The 20,599-nt window shown below is 35.4% G+C and overlaps 1 protein-coding gene across 4 annotated transcripts in view; it reads right to left on the bottom strand.

Annotated features, from left to right (window-relative positions):
• STARD13 (StAR related lipid transfer domain containing 13) overlaps positions 1–20,599 on the bottom strand; it is a 367,001-nt gene that overhangs the window by 297,531 nt on the left and 48,871 nt on the right. Inside the window, exons 1-2 of one of the 4 annotated variants that reach the window (XM_054701409.1) lie at positions 11,269–11,374; positions 8,192–8,283 (exon numbers count right to left, since the gene is read on the bottom strand). The exons of the other annotated variants lie outside the window; for them this stretch is intronic. Coding sequence (XP_054557384.1) covers positions 8,192–8,194 — 3 coding nt within the window. The 5' untranslated portion in view covers positions 8,195–8,283; positions 11,269–11,374. Of the gene's footprint in view, positions 1–8,191; positions 8,284–11,268; positions 11,375–20,599 lie in introns of those variants that run through there. 4 annotated transcript variants of the gene reach the window in all.

Raw genomic sequence — 20,599 nt, forward strand, 5'->3', positions numbered from 1 at the left:
CTGAATAGATAAATTAAGGTATAGTAATATAATGGAATATAAGTAATTATAATATATAATATAGTAACATAAGTAATATAGTATAAGGGAAGTAATATAATCTAGTTTCAAGTAGTTTGACCTAGAAAGGTTGAAAGAAGCAAAAGTGCTAGCCTTAGGAGGCAGTTTACTGGAAGGCTTTTGTAAATTCATTCAGGGCCTGAGAAGAGTGACTCAGTAATAACTACAGTTGCATTAACAAAGAAGCAGTGTTTCTGAGAAGTGGGCAGGAATGGGCCCAATAGCATAGGGCCTGATGGGAAAAAGATAAGGAGGGTGTAGGTACTGACTGGGAAGGACAGCTGATTTAGTTAGGAAGGAGAGTTGTGACAGAAAGTTGGGGGAATATACAATGAGGATATCTTTCCAAGTACTGAAGGCCAGGATGAAGGAGGGCTGGAGCTGGAGAGGGGGTATATGGGAAATCTGTTCAGCATTTTAGAAATGACAGTGCTTTGCCCTACTGTATTCTTGTAGTACTCAAACTATAGTCTCACATTTAAATGTATTAATACTTTATCAAATATAAAACCATTCTTTAATTATCTTACAAACTTATTTCTCTCCTCAAGCACATAACAAGCGCAAGAAAATTAAGGCCTGTCTCTCTATTAAGGTATTGTGGTATATTAGAAACAGTTGGATTTTTGAGTTAAACACATTGAATTTGAACCTTGAATTCAATCAACTTTTATTAGTTACATGGATTTAGGCAACTTTTCTAATTTGCCTGAGACTTAGGTTCTTTATATGTAAAATGAAAATAGTAAAATATAATTGATAAAAATATAGATTAAAATACAATTGTGTGCCATCTCTCTCTCATCCACAGCAAGTAGGGCCAAACTGAGCACATAAAAATGCTTAATCTATGCATTCTAAACAAATAAGTAACCTGGAATACTTATGTGTAGCTACGTGAAAATATCTTTCTCTTTGACTACTATGTTCAGTTTCATATCTAACTTTTAAAATATTGCCCGTCATTTTAAAGGTATGGAAAATAAGTCATTCTATCACATCCCAATTCTGTCCTTTATTAATACTCCCCTCCACCTTACTTTCAGGCATCCATAAGTAAGAGATCAAAAATCAAGAGTTTGGTTTGGCTGTTACCATATGGTGGGCCTCCTGGGGCAACATCCCCCTGGGTTTGACTGCTTCATAGACCTATTTGCCTTGGCTTTTAGGCTTGTTTTTATAGAACAGTACTGCCAGTTTTTAAGATTACACAAGATTATAATGGCATGTTTTATTTAATGCTTCATTTTCTTTATAAGAGTGGTTTGGGTTTAAAAAACAAAACAAAAAACTCCTCACAATCCTAATGACTTGGACCCCTACTTGTTCAGCTGAATATAGGCCAACAGAGAAAAATTGGGTCACCAAGTTCTGGACATAGAGCTCTGAAAAGTGTCAGAAGTTGGATGGTCTACTCTTCTTCTGGCACCAGCTCAAGTAACTTCCTGAATGAATCCTAAGTGCATTAGGGAATAAAAGTGTTCTTAAGAACATGTTTTCTTTTGGGTATGGAAGAAATACTGGTGATTTTTTTTTAAATCCTTTTCAATTTGAAAACCACAGAAAAATCAAATCAATAGTTAAGGAAATGCAATAAGAGATGAAGTATAGGAGATGATAATATCACTATTTTTTATCTGTATTAATAAAAGTCCAGGATGCTAAAATTATTATCTGCTAAACTACAATTCAATAACACCTTCAGATAAAACCAGTTGTATAAACCTTTTGCTGCATGTTATTGATTGAAACTTAAGAGTAGAAAAATTAGGATGGAAGGTCTCACAAGGACAAGTACTAGAGGTGGGGGTAAGGATGATTAACAAATCTTAGACTAAAAACAGCTATGGAAGTTTCCAGGAGTCTGAGGTGGGGTCAGAAGAGATTTAAGCCAGAGGTGGGGATAGAGAGGATTATTGATCTTAGAAGACGAACCTAATTTGACCCCAACGTGACAATTTCCACAATAATTCCATCAAAGACCATTATAAAAGAATACTTCTTGCCTTGGCAACACACAGTTCTTATCTTTTAAGATTGCCTGTCTGTGTCTATGCAGGCGTCTCTCTCTTTTTTTTTTTTTTCTTTCCTCAATAAACTTGGCATGTGCTAATGAATGGGAACATCTGCTGAATTCATTCTCAGAGGGACCCAAGAACCCTACACACTGAACCCCATCACCTGGACCCCACTATTACCATTTTAAAAAGAAAGGAAAAACACACAAAATACAGTTAAACAAAAAGGTGGGAACAGAGGGGTTTTTGGTACCATTGTTTGGTCTTTAATAGCAGAAAAAAATTGCCTGAATTCTTCTTGCTTTTCTGTTCCTGCCAATCTCTGCATAAAGTTGCTGATGAGTAGAGAAAAAATAAATAAAAGAAACGTAGCTGGAAAAAGAAACTTAAAAAAGCAAGGTTGAAAACTTAATGATGTGAAACCTACAAACTAAATAGATATTTCTTTACCAACTAAAGTTTGATTTTTTCCCCCCATCTGTTAACTTAGTGCTTCATTTCATTATTCAAAGGCTTTCTAATTGTGGGAACTAAAAAAATGAATTGGTGAACTCTTCTGCTCCAGGGGTTCTTGTCTTTCTAGATCCACCTCATCGGTGCTGAGGCCATACTGCTCACTGGTTGTTCCCATCCAATGAATGACCTTGGTGGGAGCACTGATATAGGTTCTTCCAGTCAGAGGAAGGACACTACCTATCCTTGACTTTGCTACAGGACTTCTCATTGGTCTGACCAAACCTTTCTTGGAAAAGCACTATGGTCTGAGATGCCTCCTTCCCTTTCTAGTTCCACAGGTGTCAGATTTCCAATACACTATGGTGGTTCTTCCCACATTTCCCTACTCCTTTTCTTAGTAATTCTCTTGCGTGTCTAATCCTATCTTGGTATTTATAAACTCTTGGCAGTCATTAACTAACACATTAATCTGCTCTTGTATTATTGTTTTATGTGATAAGAAAGTATTTATAGACAGAAAAGCTGAGCAAAGAAATATTTAGGGAACTGCCAAAGGGGATACTATACCTCAATGACCTATCTCAGTTCCATCTTAGGCTCCTGATTTGCCTTATTAAGAGATAGATACTTATTGCACGCGTCCCCTAGGTCTGGCTCTGGACCTTATCCTAAGAACAGAGTTCCTATTGAGTGGTATGGTCAGTCATATTATAAAATAAGATCATTCTGCAGCAAAGTGAATTCAAGCAAGGTCAGATGAGAAGAAACCAGTTTGAAAACTGGTAAATTCACCAAAGTAGAGATGATGGACCATGTGTGAGAATAGTCCCGGTGTAGACAGAGGAAGTGGGGAAATGTTTAATAAGGAAAATTGAGAAGATTAATGAGTCAGCAGATATCTGCCCTGGGCCAAGCCTTGGATTATTCTCTGGGAAGACAGAGAAGAAAAGTCACATTCCCCACTGTCCAAAGGTATTTGAGTCACTTATGTTTAAAGGTGTGAAAAGGATCTTTTATCCATTCTAGCCCCTTTAAGCCCCAGAGACAGAATGAAAAACAGGACAACAAAAAGAACCCTCTATATCCAATAAAACAAGGAAATGGCCATAAGCAGAAGCCACACTGTGATACATAGAAGTCAATTACAGTGGAAAGGTCTGACAGAATGAAGGTACTGAGAGTGGCCCCAAACCTTGGACTCTTGCCAGGATGTAGACTAGTCTGAAAATAAGAGTCACAATAATGGAATGTCTAGGCAATGTTTCTTTGGAATAACTGGTACTAGGAGAGTCTAAAAGGAATAGGGAGTTCCCTGTGTGCAGCATCTTATCACAGAAGGGAGATAGGAGAGTTATATTCACAAAGACAGGCTGATCTGCCACACTACTTTCTATATCCAGAGAGAGAGAGAGAGATAGAAGGACAGAGTGGAACCCAATTATTGGATTGTAAATCAATGGCTTGTGATTTACTGAACTTCACTGTGATTCAAATTTCCCTTTATGATGGGGTTGCAACTATAGCCTCCTAGTCAAATCTAGCTATTATCTATTTTAGTTCTACCATAAGTTAAGAATGGCTTTCACAATCTTAACTTCTAAATTGTTTTTAAAAATCAAACCAGGAGTAATATTTTGTGACATAAAAGACTATATGAAAATTATATGAAACCCAAACTTCAGCATCCATGAATAAAGTGATATTGGAATATATTCGTATTTTCTATGGCTGCTTTCAGGCTTTATATTAGTCTGCCGTAACAAAATATCACAGACTGAGTGACTTAAACAACAGAAGTTTATTTTCTCACAGTTCTGGGGTTTGAATGTCCAAGGTCAAGGTACTGGCAAAGTTGGTTTTATCCTAAGACCATTCTCCTTGGACTTACACAATACCTTGTCACAGTTTTCTCTCTGTGTATACATGTTGCTAGCATCTCTTTCTCTTATAAGGATACCACTACTCCTGTTAGATTAGAGCCCCATCCTTATGACCTCATTTAACCTAATACCCCTTAAAGGCCCTATGTCCATTTCATATAAGGGAGTTATATGTCCATTTCATATAAGTCACATTTCATATAAGGGAGTCAATCTGAGAATTCTGAGAGACATAACTAAGCCCATAACTGGCTACAACAATAGTGGAATAGTTGAGAGTATGTAAGGCTTAAAAAGCCTAAATATTTACTATCTGGCCTTTTACAGCATATCCAAAAGTGAGAAGATATTATCCTCAGGGTAAAAAGACTAACAGATATGGTATTAGACTATTTATCATAAGATAACAGAGTGGCCCAGTTCATTCTTCACTCTAACCCTATTATTCCTCTGAAAAAATTAGGTGAATTAAAATATGAGCAATAATTTTTTTTTTGTAAAGGAACCACAGCACAGAGGGACATATAAAAAGAAATTTGGAAGAAAAGCATGTTGGGGGGGGGGTTGTGGTGAGAAGACAAGTGAATATAGATAACACAATTTATTTAAAAAACTCAAGGGGCCTCCCTGGTAATGCAAGGGGTTAAGACACAACCTATGAAGCTATCCGCAGCCACTGTAGCACACCGTAGCAAAAGTTCGATCCCCAGCCAGGAAGGAAACCCACATGGCACAGCAGACCTCTCCTGACTCACCCGCTGCTCCCTTCAGCAGTGTATTTCAGTCAATCTGCCTATTCTGTTTCCCACTCTGTTGCTGGTGAATCCTCTTACCCCCTACACCTCTGGCCTGTACCCCAGTTCTTGATTGCATAAATAAATAAATCTTTAAAACAAATAAATAAAAAACTCAATAAAACCTCACAGTAATTACTCTTAACAATTTCAAAGGAATTTAGATGACATAAACCTTTATAACTATTTAAGTTAATATATATATTCTGACTTATTAAAACAATATATCATAAACCACTTAAAAGACAAAATGTCAGCAGGCTAGGTCAAAGATTGAATAAAAGAGAAACAAAAGTGTTGCAGACATGAAAATTATATTTAAAGTTACAAAACAAAAGGATTAATGAGACAGAAAATGCAGGCAGGACTTAGAAGAATTGATGAATTCAGTGGTTAATGCTTATGGCAAAAAAGGATAGTGTGGAAGAAAAAGAAAAGTCTAACACACATAAAATTGGCATTCCTGGAGAAAAGAACAACAAAGACATAAATATTCAAAAATGGCAAAAAACTTTTCTTAAGAGAAACAACTTTGTTGCCTAATGGGAAACACTGTGCTCCAAAATACCTGTAATGTCAACTGCCAGTAAACTTACTGATATTTTCATATAAAGAATGAATTATAGACACATTCACATTAAAATCCTCAATGCTAGGAAAGAGTGAATGTTTGCTTGCAAAGACCATAGGGTAGTAAAATGTCACCTAAAAGTGAAAGCCTAATTAAGTTGCTTTGTAAGTTAGAAACAACAGATAGTTTTAGGATTCTAAGAATTCAGGAAACACCCAATATAACTCCTTAAAAGTTACAATTTGTTAAGACTACCAAATGTAAGATAAAAATGAAAAATTAACTCAAAGAAGGAGAAACTGTGGTACAACGACAGGTGGTAAGCACTGAATCCATTTAAATATAGAATCAAGGCATTTAGTCTTACATAGTTTCAGTTTCATAAATATGATTCAGGTTTTTGATCTGACAATGTCAAAATAGTGACATTTAAAAAAAAACAAAAAATGTGGGGAAGAGAATGTAAGAGGAGCTATAAATGGACCAATTTCTTTTTATTTTCATAATAGGTGTTAACAGATAGTTGAAAAATATAGGTTATTAAAGTGTAACAATTGTTTAATGTTTTTCATATTTCTGTTAATGTTAAGTAGTCTTTTATGATTTGCTTTCTCATGTGTACAGAAACTTAAGTTTAGCAAATCATTTAGCTTCAGTAGACTCTCTTTACTTATTTTCCCCCAATGTAAATATAACATATTATGATTATAATTTGTAGATTCAGCAATCTTGCTGCTAACACAACTTTCTGTGAATTAGTAAAAGATAATCCCATTAGGAAAAAAATGACACACACACACACACTTCCTCTAGGTGGTTAAATTTAAAAAGGCTCACTTTCTGCTGATAAATCACATTTATGTCCAATTTCAGGCCCAATTCTCTCCCTGAAAGAGGCCCTCTGGCCAAGAAACTATCTGCATACCACAGTTACTATTATTTTTAAATTTAGAAACTGTTTTTTCTCACTTTTGTAACTTTATTCAGAGACAACTGACATAGAATAAACTGCACAGATTTAGATCTAAAGCACAATTTGAAAATGTTTCACATGAGAATACACCCACTAACATAAAAATGCTCCGTGTTCTGCCTACTCATTCTTCCCCACCTTTTCTATCCCTAGGAAACCACTGATTTATTTTTGCCTTTTCAAGAATGTCATATATTTGTAATCAAACAGTAAGCTTGGAGGCATAGATTGACTTCTTTCACCTAGAAATATGTGTTTAAGCTTCTTCCATGTCTTTTCATGACCCAATAGTTCATTTCTTTTTAGCCTTGAAAAATAGCCCATTGTCTACATGTATCAGTTTATCTATTTATCTACTTGTTCTAGCTATTGAAGGACTTGGTTTCTTTTAAGTTTTGGCAATTATGAATAAAGCATTTTAATCACTCGTGTGTGTGTTTTCATGATGTGAACTTTCAACTCCTTTGGATAAACACCAAGAAGCTTGATTATTGGGTCATATGGTAACAGTGTGTTTAGTTTTGTAAGAAACTTTCAAACTACCTTCCAAAGTGGCTGTACCATGTTTCATTTTCACCAGCAATGAATGAGAGTTCCTGTTGCTCCTTGACAGCATTGCTGATGTCAATGTTCTGGATATTAGGCATTCCAATTGGTATGTATTCCATTGTTATTTTAATCCCCATTTCCTTGGTGAAGTATAATATAGCACATTTTTCATATGCTTATTTCTTATATTGTGTACTTCTCTCATGAAGTATCCTTTTTTCCCTTTGATCTTTTTTCTCTCTCTGTTTCATTTTGGATAGTTTTTATGTGTTCAATTACATTCGCTGATATTTTCTTCTATGGTATTTCAACTGTGATTAGTTCCACATAGTGCAGGATTTTGCCTCAGATATTCCTTTCTAGGAGTTCATTTTAGATACTTTTGGTATCTTTATGCCTCTATTTAACATGCTCAATCTTCTAGCTTTTGAACATATGCAATATGGTTATTATAATAAATATACTTCAATTTCCCTGTCTAAGAATTCTGTCATCTGTGCCATTACTGGGTCTGTTTCTATGTGCTAATGCTTCTCATTATGAGTCATATTTTACTGCTTCTTTGCAATCTTGGTAATTTTTAATTGGATGCTAATCTTTGTAAACTTTTCCCTGTAGAATGCTGCATAATTTTGTATTTCTATAAATAATCTTCAATTGGGGATGCAGTTAGTTTAGTTAGAAGTGATTTCATCTTTCCAAAGTTTGATTTTTAAGCTTTGTTATGTGACATCAAAGAGTCTATCTAGTGTTAAACTTTCCCCAATACACAATCAATTCCCTTAGACCCAGTGTCCTTTAAACTACAAAGTTTTTTCACTCTGGCTGCAGGGAGCACAAACCAAGCCCATCTTCTGCAGACTCCTATTTTCTTTATTTCTACCACCTACCATTATCTGTTGCCTAAACTATAGTAATTTCCTAATTGGTCTTCTTGCTTCCATCATTCATCCTTAAAGGATATACAGATTATCTTCTGTTTCTTGAAAAACAGAAAAAAATAACGTCATGACGTTTCTGGCAACCCACTATATACATGCCATACAATGTCCGTAACTACTCCCTCTAGGTTTCTAATAGGTTCCCATCATATTCAGGATGGAACTTTCAGTATCTGACCTCCCTAAATTGACTTATATCACTCTCCTTTTCATGTTGCAACATATTAACTGGCAATAGCATGTATTATAATACAGATGCATTCCACGTTGATTGGGGAAAAATATCTGTCAATTACTCTGCATATTACATATATCATGCCTAAGGACAGATTAGCCTAAGAGGTACAGAAGTATATAACCTGACATGGGCATTACCAGATTTCTATTACCCACTAGGTTAATGTAGTCAATATTAAAGACAAAAAAAGAATAAAACATAAATATAAATTTTTCTATACTCCTATCAAGTAATGTTATTTTCAGATTTATGTCCTCAACATTACACCAATTAAATGAATGTTTTTACTACTTATTTATGCTTTATTCTAACTTATTAAGCTTTAATATATTTGCATACTTAGATCAAATAAAAGTAAAAGGCTGCATAGATGTTAAATGAACATCTCTATATGAAATGATAGCTATAAACAAACACACTAGCCTAAAAAAGTAGCATATTATTAAATCATTAGTTGGTATTTTTAAGTTGCTTTTATAGCAGAAAGTGAAATATAAATACAAAATATCCTAGAAACCAGAGAATTCTGTGAACTCAAGTCTTTCAAAAATGTCTTAAATACAAATTTAAGGCAATCCAAAAATGGAAACACTTATTTGCATTTCATGACCTCTGGTCTACACAGTAGCAAAAAAAAAATAAAAATAAAAAATAAAAATTTTCCCAAGGGCAAAACTGTTGAATAATTGGGTAGCAGATACTTTTGTTTTCCAAGAGGACACTGAACAGAAACACTGCTGAAAGCTCGCTGCTTTGTAGAGAACTTAAAAGATCCCCATCAGAGTTTAGTGTGGAAGTTGGGTGTCACCTAGGTGCAGCATGAGAGCTCTCTTCTCAGGAAAAAAGGAAGATACTTATTAAAGCTGTCTCAGGTTGGATGTACTTAGGTTGCATATTTAGGTTAATAATGGAAAACATTTAGTAAGAGGTAAGTAGGATAGAAGAATTAATCATGTGCCATGCAGTTGGACAGTTTACCATCATTTTAATTTTCACAACTACTCCATTAGGTAGATGTTATATCATCTCCACTTTATATGTGATAAACATATTTGAATATGTCTGAATTATTTGTTTTTACTTCTTTCATCTCTGGGGGCCAATTTAAGGGTATCTTTGAACTGCTGTTCAAGGGGATATTCATTAAGATCTTTATATACCAGTCACATTTTGGAAAATTCTAGTAAATTATAAGACTATTGCTACTTAAGTAATATTAGAATAAAGCTGGTAGCAAAGATGCTAGAAGTAAGGGCTGTTAAAATTGGTGCATCCCCTTTTTAGCAACTGAGTCAGGGAATATAACCATTCATTCTATGTGAATGATTCCACAGACACCACCTGACCTATTCCCTCCAGCTCTAATCCTATATCTCCTAATTTCCAAAAGAGTCTTCCAAAGTATATATTTTCTGGACATCTAATTCAATATTCTCAATCAGAATCAATCATTTTTCTTTCCCATTCCACTTACTCTCCTTTGTACCCAATTTATGTTAGAGATACTGATATTTCTACAAGTACTTGAAGCATTTTTATCTTTAGATTTTATATTACTGTTCCTTTCATCCAATTAATCCATTGACATTTCTTGTAATACTTAGCAACCATCTGTTCTTTCCTTTCCATGTGAGCAATTCTCACCAACAGAATGAGAGCAAAAGTTATATGGTACCTTCCTGGGTAAGGCCTTTGCCTCCCTTTCCTTTTCAATATTACATAAAGTTGAGCTACCTGCTAACTAAGAACATACGCCTCAAACTAATGTATTGAGTCATCATTTATTTGGGCATTTATTAGTTGTCACAGCCTAGACAACACTAATATACATACTTACCATGTGTCAGGCACTGAACTAAGTATTTTATAAGAATTACCTCATTTAATCCTCAGACTAATACTATGAAGAATATATTATTAATTCTCCATTTTTACAGAAAACAAAACTGGGGTTTATGTAGTTCAAGAAACTTGTGCAATGTCACAAGTAGATTTTAGAACCAAGATTCAACCCAGGATTACCTGATTCTATCACCCTTTTTAAAAACCCAATAATAAAAAGAAAAATAATAAAAAAATATAAAATCCAATAGTATACAACCAGTTTTGCCTACAATAAATAAACTCCAAAAATTTTTAAAATAAAAATTAGCATGCCAAGGTATATCTTTGGATTCTTTTTGAGAGATTTTGGAGTGGTTTTGGCTTCTTGAATCACTGAAAGTCTATTTAAAATGGAATCCCCCTGTTCCTCTGTAATGGTGATAAAATTATAAGCTGGAATAACTTACATTTCATTCAATAAGTATTTAAGGAATGGTGTTTACCAGTTTTTCATAGACATAGGTACATGACTGAAGTGGAGACACTGGCAAAGAGATAACATTAGAGCAAAAGGGATAGGAAAATTTAGCAAAGGTATTACATGCATACAACAATCTGTGAGATAGTGAAAACAGGAATTATCCCACTTTACATTAATTGGAAATGGAGGCATTTCGTTTATGATTAGTCTAATTATATATATATATATTTAATTTATTAGTTCATTTTTATAATGAGCTAATGATAGGACCAGAAGTAGGACATTGGTCACCTGACCACAAACATCCCAAATGATCTATTCTAGCCAAGGTAGAGATGAGAAGAGATGATATTCATAAAATATGAATTTTAGCTGTATGACTTTTAAAGTTGTAAGCGAGGATAATCTGAAAACACACACAAGATTTTTAGCTAAATTCTTTGGATTGTATGTAGGAAAAGACAGAGTATGAAATTGTCTTACCATTTAATTGCACAGAAAGAGTCAGAGATCTGCTTGCAGAGATGTGCTGCAAAGACCTTTATACATGACACAAAAAGAGGAAACAGCCATGCAGGAGAGCAGCATTTGATCCCTGTGAATACATTATAGTGATAGCTGAATCACAACAGTTCATCCTTAGCCTCTCCAGACACAGATCAATGGAAATAATTCTCTTTCATTTTCTGGAATCACACTGCAAGTTCTCCTTCAGAATGAGAACTTGTACATGGCTGAGTTTCAGCAGTAATTGATAATCAGAGTGGATTCCTTCACCAGCCACTCACATAGTTTCCTGTTTTTTTGGCACCTTGGGGAAAAAGTCATGTGACCAGCTGTTTTTGTGTTTATCTGCAATGCAGACAAAGATATTTTCATTTTTTAAAGCAAAACAAAATATCTTCCTGAGAAACGTTCACTATTTCTGGTTGAATTAAGAGCTCTGTGCCCTAGCAACAATGCCTGTATACCTCTGTCAAGCAAAAAATAGCACAGCACTGACTTCATTTGTTAACATGTAAGCATCCCTTTCTTCACAAATAGCTTCTTGAGAGTGGGATCATATCTTATCTTTGAATCTCTACAGTGAGCATAGTGCTTGACGTACACAATGTGCTGCATAGAGATATATTATTAAATGGATGAATGGCATTTCAAGCATTATAACAGCATGTAATAGCTTCTTTCCTGTGTGTGTGTGTGTGTGTGTGTGTGTGCACTATAAAAACAAAGCAGACAAATGAAAGAGCAGTGATGTGTTTCTAGGTAACTGATAATCCGGTAAGGCAAACTATACCTTTATTTCATTAAGAGATTAAGCAGCACAAAAATATTTAAGGTCTACTATGTTTAGACACATTGCCATTATCACTTAGTTTTTTCAGTGACTTTATGTGGAAGGTATATTATTGTCTCCATACATTATATATGGTGACAGTGAGGCTTCAATAGGCTTAATAACTTGTTTGTACTGGTCTGTAGAGTTTGGACTTCATCCTTTCAGACTACAAAGTGAAGTAATTTTTCCTGATACTTGCATGGGCTATAGGTGCAAAACTACTGAAATTACTGACCAGGACCTAAATCTTTCAGCATTATTTCTCAGCTAACTCCTCAGGGACCATCTAAAATAATCATACTTTTAAAAGGTGCCATCTAAATATAGTTAAGTAGCAGTAAAAAAATGTAATTCCTAGTATATTATAGATATTATATTTAAAAAAAAACTTTTTTATAGAGGCATGTTTTTATTTATTTATTATTTATTTGTTTGTTTGTTTTTGTTTATACATGCACTGGGTACAGTCAGAAGCACGGGAGGGTGAGAGAATTCACCAGAGCCAGAGCGGGGAGCAGAGCAGGCAGAAGGACCGAAGTACACTGCTGAGGGGAGCAGCGGGCGGCAGGAGAGGTCTGCTCGCCATGTGGGACCCTCCTCCGGTGGCCGGGGAGCAGCCGGGGATCGAACCGGCGCCGCAGAGGCCGCGGGCAGCTTCGCAACCCAGCGCTCAACCGCTGCGCCACCGGGGAGGCCCAGATATTATATTTTATAGTAAAATTATAACATCACTTTTTTCCTTTTTATGACTTTTTTTTCCAATGTGAATTCCACACAATTTAATTTGCATCATGACCTACTCTAAAAAATGAAGTAAAATGGGGGATATTGAAGAAAAATTTACTTCAAATCCTTTTCAAAGAATTAATATCCAAGTATATGGAAAGACTGAAATTAGAGGAAGGAAACCAATAACTCTATAGAAAAATGGGTTACAGAATGAAAACATGACTCATTTAGAAAAGTGGCTCACATTGCAAGTGGCTTTTAACCAAATGAAGAGGATCAGCCTTGCTCAGGAGGTAATTACACATTAAGACTAAACTGAGATGCCTTTTCTCAGCTATCAAATCCAACATTTTTAAGCATTTTCTGTTGGCAAGAGGAAAGAGGTACTGCATACACTGCTGTTGGGAATGCATGTGTAGTGTGACCCTTATGAAGGGAAATACCTGGTAAAGCTTGATTTTATTCTTGATTCTAGAAATGCATTTATACATATATCAAAGATAGGCAAAAAGGCAGAAAGGGCAGATGCATGCTGCATTACATCATTATTTGTAATAGCTAAAGACAAAAAAGTACACTTGGTGTAAATCATAAAGCTATTGGTTGAATAAATTATTGTACAACCATGCAATAGAATTCTACAGTACTGAGAAAAGAAATGAACACTATTTCTATGTACCACTATGGAGTAAACTCCCGGATATATTTATTGTTAAATGGAGAGGAAATAAGGAATATTAAGTGTACTGTTGTTTAACAACGGTGAAATATTTGCATATGTATTCTATATCTCACACATATATATTTATATATTTATATATTATATATTATATATTTATATGTACACATATAATATTAAGTAATAATGCATATATTTAAATACATATGTAATTTCATTTAAATGGCTATCTACCGAAGAATGAAGGAAATTAAATTGAAAGAATAGGAACAAAGACGTTAGGACTCCTTTGTATTACATATTTCAGTTTATAGTTATTAATGTATTACAAAATTACAGAACAATATTACTTAAAAAAAGAAGTCCCATGAAAAATAAATATAAAATAAATGAAACTAAATATGTATGCAGTTGGTACTATAACTACAAAGAAAGGAATTAGTTATAGACACTTGCAAACATGAATATTAAGTGTTTTTAGTACTTATATTGTAGTGGTAGTATCAGTATTCGCATTCAGAAACTCTCATGTATATATTTTGGAATAACATAATGACTACTATATGATATTCTAGCACTCCCAGTGTTTTTGAGAACCAAAATTTTTGCTGTGGGAAAGAAGAACACAGATATTAGATCAAAGCAGAGTTCTAAGAACACTATAGTGCTGAATTGAAATTGATCATGAATATTAACTCACAATTAGTTTGTCTTAAAATATATTTATACATAAATATATATTTCTTTTTACCTATGCACTGAAAAGCCTTTAAAAATAGTGACTAGACTAGCAATGAAAGCCCAAACTATGATTTCTAAATTCCATTTTGAAAAGGAAAGAGAGTTGTGGGAAAACGATTCCTTTCAGATCTGGAGTAAAAATGCTTATAAGGATCCTCTTAGCCAGAATACTACCAAAAATCATTAGGATCATGCCAAAGGAACCTGGAGCCAACCTCATGAGGTTCCCACTGATGAAAGATGGAAAATATAAGAGATTAAAACACACTAACAACAATGGACTAAGAGATATCAAATATTGAAAACTACATTTTTGTGATACTAATAACAATAATTAATAGTTCACCACTGGACGGTACTTATAGACAAATTCATTATTTTGAAAAAATGGCAAGTTGGAAGAAAAAACTAAGCAATAATCCTGCCTTTCCCATGTGAAATAAAAGAGAAGAGGTTAATAAAAACAGAATGATTAGAATAAACAGTGATTGATTAGAATATACTAATTCTGATATTACCATTTACAACTCATAATGAGATAATGGATGTAGGCATTAATTATTTGCTGCTGCTAACATCTCTCTCTCTCACACACACATACACACACACACCCAAATGAGAAATAAATAGAAATTAGTAGCTGCTTATGGAATAAGACAATATATAAGGTAATTTTACCAAAAGATATTGAACCACAATATATCTACTTTTCTTGATCCAAATACCAAATTACAGGAAATACAGAAGACAAAGGAATATGTTAAAGGCAGTCATCAAAGTCTAGTCTGCATGAACCTTTATAGAACATACAACCCATTTTTTTTTTAAAGATATATTTATTTATTTATATAAGCACTGGGTACAGTCAGAAGCGCGGGAGGGTGAGAGAATTCACCAGAGCCAGAGTGGGGAGCAAAGCAGGCAGACTGACGAAATACACTGCTGAGGGGAGCAGCAGACACGGCAGGAGAGGTCTGTTGTGCCATGTGGGACCCTCAACAGCGGCTGGGGATCAAACCTGTGCTGCAGAGGCGGCGGGTAGCTTCGCAGCCCAGTGCTCAACTGCTGTGCCACCAGGGGAGGTCCCAACCCAATTTCTTGAACAAATAATTTGCAAGAGAAAGAAAACTGAGAGAGGGAGAAAAAGGGAAGATAGAACCAATAAATCAAGAGTCTTAAAACCGTAAAACCAATTCTAATATGTGGATTTTATTTGGATTCTGACTTAAATAAGCTTAAATTCTGAATTTGAAATGTAAGAACTGAATATTTGATGAGACTAAAATTTATTAATAAGTTTAGGAGTGATAATGATATTGAGGTTATGTTTTTAAAAAAGTCCTTATTGTTTAGAGACAGATACTAAAATATTTACTAATGAATTGACACAAAATAATATAGCTATGGGCAATATTAGTGGGACCATAGGTAATATAAGATTAACATGAATTGATAACTATGAAAGCTAGTTATTGGGTACATAAAGTTTCATTGTTGACCTTTCTAATCTTTATATGTATGAAATTTTTTGTAATGGAAAGATATAAACATCCATCAGTGAAAAATTTTATGTTATTTTTTTCTCCCTGAAATCTATTTCACTTGCCCATTCTAATTTTATCCTAATATATATAGAAGTGAATGAAAAACATTTCATTTTACTGATCACCTATTCATACTTCTGCAACAAAAATAGGTATACAAAGTAGATTGATAATTAAAAAAATTTCTTGTAGCTATATGAATTTAAATGTTAAAAATTTCTTCTTGCTTTTCACAATTATTGGTAATATACAATTTATTAAAACATAAAAATAAACCTCATAAATGTTGATAAATAATTACTACAGATAAAAGTAAAATTTTATTTAAGTGCATTTTTTTAAAAGATTTATTTATTTATTTATACAAGCACTGGGTACAGTCAGAAGCGCGGGAGGGTGAGAGAATTCACCAGAGCCAGAGCAGGGACGAGAACAGGCAGACTGAAGAAGTACACTGCTGAGGGGAGCAGCGGGCGGCAGGAGAGGTCTGTGTGCCATGTGGGACCCTCACCTGTGGCTGGGGATTGAACCAGCACTGCAAAGGCTGCGGGCAGCTTTGCAGCCCAGCGCTCAACCACTGCGCCACCAGGGGAGGCCCTTAAGTACATATTTTGATATCATGAATGAAGAAAGTTTATGAAGACTTAGTTAAGGAAGGCTTCATATTTTTAGCTGTTTCCTGTACACAAAAATATAAAATGAAAGTATGATCCAATTTGAAGTTTGAGTTGTAACCATAATCTAACAAAGAAGCACTGTTGACAAAAACTCTCAGACTAATTTGCATCCACCTCCCACACCCCTCAATTTGTGGATTAACCAGATGGGAAGGAAGTAGAAATCATATAGGAGGGGGGTATGTGATAACCTTAAAGCTTAACTAAAGTCTGTACAGTGATTTGGAGATACCTTTGACCACCAGCCTGATTAAGGTCAGGATTTGGATTAGAAAAAAATCTTTTTTTTTTTTTTTTTTTTTATAGAGGCATGCTTTATTTATTTGTTTGCTGGTTTGTTTGTTTGTTTTGTTTATACATGCACTGGGTACAGTCAGAAGCGCGGGAGGGTGAGAGAATTCACCAGAGCCAGAGCGGGGAGCAGAGCAGGCAGAAGGACCGAAGTACACTGCTGAGGGGAGCAGCGGGCAGCAGGAGAGGTCTGCACGCCATGTGGGACCCTCCTCTGGTGGCCGGGGAGCAGCCGGGGATCGAACCGGCGCCGCAGAGGCCGCGGGCAGCCTCGCAACCCAGCGCTCAACCGCTGCGCCACCGGGGAGGCCCCTAGAAAAAAATCTTAAGGAAACATTTTCTTACAGAAATGCTTCAAAGGTTCTTCCCAAGCAAGGGAGTCACAGTTTATGAAAATACTTTGGAATTAGTTGGAGGACTCACTGATGGTCTGCTTAACCGGTACTACCTAGAGAACCTATAATAATAATAAAAATATGGAAGTAACTTCAACTGTGAATGAAAATCTAGAACAGCTGAAAGTAGAGGTACCATATTCCCCACCCCACTTACACTATAGCCCCCTTAAACCACAAGTTCCAGGATGCTGAAACTGAATTTCCTCATCTGCAGAACTAGCTGTGGGTCAGGCAACTATACTTGGTATACAATTGAATGCATAACAGCTTGAGATCCTTTTGTTCTTGTTTCTGTGGACTTGATTGCCATCCTGGTACTGAATGTTAGCAGGAGGGTGGTATTTGATTACAGGTCAGGCAATTAATTTATCTCTCTCTTTTTCTCTCTCTAACTGCCTTTGTAAACCCTTCATAAATAAACCTTTATTATTTTCTCCTTTATTTCTCTCTATACATCTGCTTTGGGTTTGCCTCAAATTCCTTTTAGGTGCACAGGTGAGGGACTCACATCCAGGTCACCTCATTTTCTGTGGGGTGCCCTGGAACAAAGATGTGGTTCTATGACTGTGATTCAGACTACATGGCCTCAGATGCCAATTAAAATTAAAACAGGACAGATATATAAAATTAATTGCCAATGCCAAGTGAGAAAACAAAAAACTAAAGAAGAAGTAAATTAAGACTTGGAAATAATTAATAATCTATTTTGACTTTATTTCAGAATATCTAAAATTTCAAAAATTGATATAAATTCTGGTTCTATATGAATTATGTGATTTTCTTTAGGAAAATGAAATGAGACATTTACCCTAGAGATCATTCTTACAGTTTTAAAACTGGCATAAAGTATAAAAATTATTGTGGAAAAATTCAATATCTCAAATTAAATATTTCACATAAAATTAGAGTGTAGTCATTGCCAGATATGGGGTGAGAAATGGTGACCAAAAAACAATAAGTAAAGCTCATATAGTCTCACATGATATTATTTCAAAATCTAAATTTACGAAAATCATCTAAACTATTCTGTCTCTTAACCATTCATCACCTTGAAGCTGACTAGTTAATAATTGAGACTGTCAGAGGAACAATAAGGAGCAAATTCTGAGTCAATGATTGTAGTGAATTGAATGGTTTCAAAAAGAGCGACCAAGGGCCTCCCTGGTGGTGCAAGAGAGGTCGCAGCACTAGGAAGCTATCTGCAGCCACTGTAGCAAGAGTTCGATGCCCAGCCAGGGAGGTGACCCACATGGCACAGCAGGCCTCTCCTGTCTCACCCGCTGCTCCCCTCAACAGTGTATTTCAGTCAATCTGCCTGTTCTGTTCCCCATTCTGTCTCTGACAAATCCTCTCACTCCCCCCATGCTTCTAGCCTGTACCCCAGTTCTTGTATGCACAAATAAATAAATCTTTTAAAAAAGAAAAAGAGTGACATGACTAAACTGAATTTTAGAAATATTACACTACATAGTGTAGGGATTGGAGGGGAATAAAACTAGACTCTGACTAGAAGTAAGTAAACACTTGCAAGTATCTAAGCTTGACCTGAGTGTTGCCCAGGAGGTGGCAGCAGGAATGAAAAGAATTAGATGAATTCATGCAAGATTGGGGAGCAGATATCAACAGAATTAGCCTTAGGGGATTTTTGCACTTCCAGCTGAAGCCAATAATTTTTCAATTTAGAAATTGTTGAACAATTGTTCAAATTAGAAATTTCATGCTTGTGGTTGAAAGCAAGTTTAAAGCAAGAAACCTCATGATTGAGAGATAATTAGTGATTGTGATTACAGCCCTAATAGATTTTTGGAGTGACTGGGTTTTGAAAGGTCTGGATTAGAAAATTAGAGTGCTTTTATCTGGATTAAATTTGAAAGGGGTAATACTGGGAATTTTTGTCTGTAAAATTTGTTTGGAACGTATTTGCCATTTGAATTTTTGGATTTGTTTGACTGCTGGTTCTAAGGCCCTTGGAAAGGCCCTGGAAAGTCTGTTTTGGGAAGCACTCTGATTTGATTAAAGTCCTTTGGGGAAATCAGGAATACAGTCCCAAACTTCCAAGTTCATTTGACATATTTTTGCATGAGGCAGTTATTCCAGGTTTTGATAACTACTTTGGTATGGTATAGCCAGGCTTAAGACAAGATTTTGTGATTTTTGCTGTCATCCTTTCCTAGTTTGGGTGACTTGATTTGTACTTTGATTTTGCTCTTTCAGCTTCTGTTGCAGGATATACCTGGTCCAATTACTGGAAACCCTGAGATGATAAATAAGGTCATGAGCCTCCCTTGGTAATTGCTCTAATTTGTTTTTCTTTTTTCAAAGTCTAAGGCTTGTAGGACAGCATCTGGAACCTTACTCTCCAACTTTAGAAATTTGATTTTGATTCAATGGAAAGAACTTGGTTTTGATTTTGTCTTTTTAACTTTTGATTTTTACAAGTTTGATTTTTGCAAAATTTTTGTTGTTCTTGAGCCTCTTTTTCATACTATTTTTTTATACTATGTTTATTTCAGGTACACATGGGGTTAAGATGAACAATGTAGCCACTTCAATGTGAGTAGAACTGTAACACGGGCATGTCCATAAAATGGGGGAGGGTCCATGTTCCCTGCTCCACCTAATGAGGGGCAGAGCTGAGTATCCAGGTGCAGCTTTATAACAGAAAAGTATACAAAAGATAGACACACAGGAGAGGCAGAGAGAAACATGGAGGAAAGGGGTTAACTTGTTGCTTTCCTTTGGGCTTACACCAGGGCTTTTGGGGCCATGGAAGAGAGATACATAGAGACACTGGAAGAGTAAAGGCATGGAGACATGGCTAGGGGAGGAGTTGACAGTGGGAGCTTTTTTCTTGATTTGTATTTTGATTTTGCTCTTTTTGTCCTAGACTTGGTCCTTTTTTCCCTTTCTTATGTTCCCTGCCAAAGGTATCTTAGACTTATGGTGAGCTTTCAGTTCTCTGTGGCCCTGCTTTGGTCTAACCCTTTTTAGCTGGACATTTACACACACCAGGATGGGTGACTTTGGGTATTTCACTGGGAAACTGCTATAGTTTCATCTCTCTCTATGCACACTAATTCTATTAAAGTTCTTTACACTAAAAGTCACTTTGCCTTTAGGTAGTGTATGGCAAAATGCTTTTAGAGCATGTAAGTTTAGGGGTTTCAGGTGCCCTTAAGTCTGCCTGCTAACAGAACCTCAGTAGAGTTTCTGAAACACTCCATAAATTTTCTCCCTATCTTAATGGAAAGAACATTAGGCAAATTTGACCTATTTGGTATCTATCTGGTAAATGGGAAATCAATGGGAGGCATTATCACTTAGAAAAATATTACCTTGGCATACACACGAATATTAATATTAATATTGGTGTTCTAAAATATGAAACTTCTTAAATATGTTCTAATATAATATTG

Source organism: Talpa occidentalis, unplaced genomic scaffold (assembly GCF_014898055.3).
Source record: "Talpa occidentalis isolate TD23 unplaced genomic scaffold, MPIMG_talOcc4v2.1 talOcc4.5, whole genome shotgun sequence".
Lineage (NCBI taxonomy): Eukaryota > Metazoa > Chordata > Mammalia > Eulipotyphla > Talpidae > Talpa > Talpa occidentalis.